Source organism: Euprymna scolopes, chromosome 9 (assembly GCF_053919585.1).
Source record: "Euprymna scolopes isolate OS-2025 chromosome 9, ASM5391958v1, whole genome shotgun sequence".
NCBI classification, from domain to species: Eukaryota; Metazoa; Mollusca; class Cephalopoda; order Sepiida; family Sepiolidae; genus Euprymna; species Euprymna scolopes.
Window position 1 is genome coordinate 120,198,643 of NC_136490.1, and position 3,854 is coordinate 120,202,496.

The window sequence follows — 3,854 nt, forward strand, 5'->3', positions numbered from 1 at the left end:
GTTGTGGAGGCAATAGAGGGCAAATATAAATGCAGTGGTGTAAGCTAGTGCAACCTGGAAGCACATATAATGTAAATTAGGGTCTTCTCTGGAGATATCCCTGCCACATGGAAAGCCATCTTTAATGTAGGCACATATTCCATGCCCATAGTGATCTTGGGGCTCATATTTAGATGTTAAGTTAGAGTATCCTTTAATTATGAATTCGTCTAGGGAAGTGGTTGACCCTATGCCAGTTTCACTTAGAAAGAATATGTCCGGTTTTGTCTCCTGTAATAGGATTTCAACCTCTGGAAGATTGGAATATAGACCCCTGATGTTGGAGAAGGAGACCTGGTAGTAGGGGTCTACGTTGGAGGATGTGGTTCTAGGTTTATTCGTGTTTTTTTTTTTTTTTTTTTTTTTTTTTTTTAATTTGGTATGTTGAGGTTTTGGGATTTGTGGAACAGGTCGATAGACTTGGTTGGAGCAGGATGGAGAGGGAAAGTAAGAGAAAAAGACAATAAATTTTTTTCTTTTTTTTTTTGTAACACATGATAAGGTAAAGCCGTAACAATTACCTATTAGTATGGCATTGAGAGGCCCTACCAGAAACTACTGTATGATCCAGAATCCATTCACCAAATGGCAATACAACAACCCCGGTACTTTGCACCTGCTGATAGGACAGCCTCCTTAGTGGTTAATCCAAGGTTCGGGTCCTTGACTATCAGGTGGATAACGTCAGCCCAGATGAAACGTTTACCTCTAGCACCCTTACTAGTGATATGACCACAAGGATAGACATAGAAGCAGAAATTTTCCGACTTCTCAGGCTACTGTTCACAAAGTACTACAGACCTGGAAAGCAGCTTTTTCTTCACCCTTTGTCAGAAAAATCACTCATTGAAAATGAGGACTGAAGGACAAAAAAGAAGAAGCGAGAGTTACTGGAGCTGCCGATAACACATCCACATGCATTATCTACTCTCAATTTTAAAAAAAAGGTGAGAAGGACTTATTAATATCTACTTTATAAGTCCGTTGTCCCATTCCCAGTTTAGGATGTTACTTGAAGATAGTCTCCTTCCCATATTAATGCATGGATACCTTGCCTTTATCTACCTCATGCCAGAATATTCGAGCATTCCAGCTTCACCCCATAATAAATATGCTATAATGGAACTTTTATCAAATTGGAAAGTATGGTTATTTTAACTCGTCTAAAAAATTGGCTAAGTAGTAAATACCTTTAGGGTTACGTATTAAGTTTAGACTAGCTAGAAGTAATGCATACTTTAGAGAGAAAAAAAAAGAAGCCGGGTGTTTTTGAGTTCAGATATGTAGGTATAATTTGGGAAATGTTCAATTTCATAGGAGGCTTTTTTTTTCTCTCGTTTTAAATATAGGAAAAAAGTATTAGTTAATAATAGTATATTTGACAAAAACATTAAGGAAAAACAAAAAAAGATAAATAAAAAGAAAACGAGACAAATATTCAGGATTAAAGTCAAAGCTGGAATAAGGAAAAAATAAAACAAAAGTTTGCAATACACAGATGTTAATAGATTTCAAAAGTTACGGATAGAAAAGTGACTTAGCTTCTTGAGTTCATAGCGTAAAAAGAAGAGGATGCCAGTCAGTCAGTCTGTTTTTATGCCGATATTTAAAGGGTATGTTGGATGGCAGTGGTGGAGGAATCTTGGTGAGTTCTGTATTTTTATTTATTTCTTTTAAATTCAACATTGAATTATCTACCTCATGCCAGAATGTTCGACCATTCCAGCTCCACCCCATAATAAATATGCTATAATGGAACTTTTATCAAATTGAAAAGTCTGATTATTTTAACTCGTTTAAAAAACTGGTTAAGTAGTAATACCTTTAGGGTTACGTATTAACTTTAGACTAGCTAGAAGTAATGCATACTTTAGGGAGAAAAAAAAGTTGCGTGTTTTTGAATTCAGATAATATGTAGGTATAATTTGGGAAATGTTTAATTTCATAGACTTTTGTTTCCAGAATTATGGATTTTCGGGCTATTGGCTTTGTTTTTCTACTGGGGTTAAATCTCTGGTCGGCTTCTCTCCCGACTGGGTCTACTTCTCGATATCTCTGACTGATTCTCTACCACTCTATTGCTCTACTGCCAAAAATCACTTTTGCTGGTCTTTTTATATTGAGGTAGGTGGTTGTGGCAGTAAGATGCAACCCCTTCGATAACCAATCAAATTTAGCTATGCAATTTCCCTGCTAGAAGCAATTGGTCAGTACCAATTATGCATTCCTTGTCTTTTCCTTAGGTCCCAGCAACCATGATTCTCATGGGTGCTAAACAATAATAAGGTCACCATAGGTAAACTCAACCTGAATGATGTTGTCAACAATACAGTTTTCCATACACAATCAGCATTCACACCTACTCAGGCGCTTAACCGGAGACAAAAGAATTATATTTCTCATATAATCCATGGGAACTAACCGATCATAATTTATTTAATCAATTAAAAAAAATATGGAGAAAAAAATTAAAGCCTGTTCACTTAAAATAACTGCTTCATGTTTAATTGCATGGCCAAATAGTTTGGTCTGCCCTGCTATACTTAGTTGACCATGTTATGCCCATCATAGTACAGAAATGTCATATTCCAAAGCTCATAAATTGATCAAGTAGCTTTTTTATATAGAAAATTTAAAAATGTTTTTCAGTGATTTTAATAGTCAATTGTAGCCATTACAAGGCTGGTTTTGATCTTAGTTATTCGAATTGAGTTGTCTCCCTTTATTTATTAAACATTCATGGATCAAGATACAATGTTTCAGTTATAAAAATTGATTTTCTTAGTTTAAAAAAATACTTGATCAGCTTACGTAATTTTTGGAATATGACATTTTTTTTTCTGTGGTAAGTACATACATCATAAAGATTTTTCTGTAATTTTTCTTTTTTTTTAGGTTGAAATCTGGATGTGCACCCAAATATTTGCTTTACTGAGGAGTTTGCATAGGTAATCTCAACCTGTAAAGTGTTTTACATCTTAACTCCCGCAATTCTAGACCGGTCAGAGATCTGATAACGAGTCAAAAAAAGTGGTTTTACTATAAATTACTTTCAGTTTATGTTCATCGTGAAGGGGAGGGGGAGATCTTAAAGTTTTTTTTTTTCTGTTGTTTCTCAATCTTAAATTATGCAGATGTTTAACAACTGTCATTTTCATTCAATGCTCTCACATGAAACACCATTGATATCCCCAATGTAAAAACTCTCTCCGTCAATAAACTTGTTATCTCATTTTTTTATATTTGTTTCCATTGTTTTCACATACTAGTGTTCTGGTATAAAGGGCAAATTTGTGGATTATGTTGGGTTTGTGTATTAATGCTGCAAAAACTCTACATCTACCTCTGATCAAACAAACTTTATAATTGATGACGTATCTCTGGAAGTTGTAGTCTCTAGCTTCTGTTCTCTTAGAGACATGGTAGGCAACAATGGAGAGTCTACAGATGCTGTCACAACTAGGATTCAATCAACATGGGAAAAGTTCAGAGAGCTCATTCCCATTCTGACCAACAAAAACATACTCCTTATGCCCCCTGGACAAATCTTTATTGCTGGTGTTAAAGGAGTCGTGCATCATGCCACCAAAACTTGGGCTATCATTGTTGTTGCTACAAACAGGCTTGTGAGGAGCGACAATGCCATAATCAGAAAGATCTGCTCTTCAAAAATTTCGTACAATAGACACACGACTGATCTGAGAGGACATCTTGGCATCCCTTTGGAAATTATCCTAAGGCGTGGAAGATTCAGATGTTTTGGGCATGTGAAAAGAATGCATAACAACAGTGGCAACACCACCGAATATTATTGA

General features: G+C 35.5%; 1 protein-coding gene across 1 annotated transcript; it reads left to right on the forward strand.

The window, feature by feature from the left end:
• Positions 1 to 3,458: 3,458 nt before the first annotated feature.
• On the forward strand, positions 3,459 to 3,854 carry LOC145284647 (uncharacterized). Its single transcript, XM_080133550.1, has one exon. It carries the CDS (start codon positions 3,459 to 3,461, stop codon positions 3,852 to 3,854), a length of 396 nt encoding a protein of 131 aa, XP_079989676.1.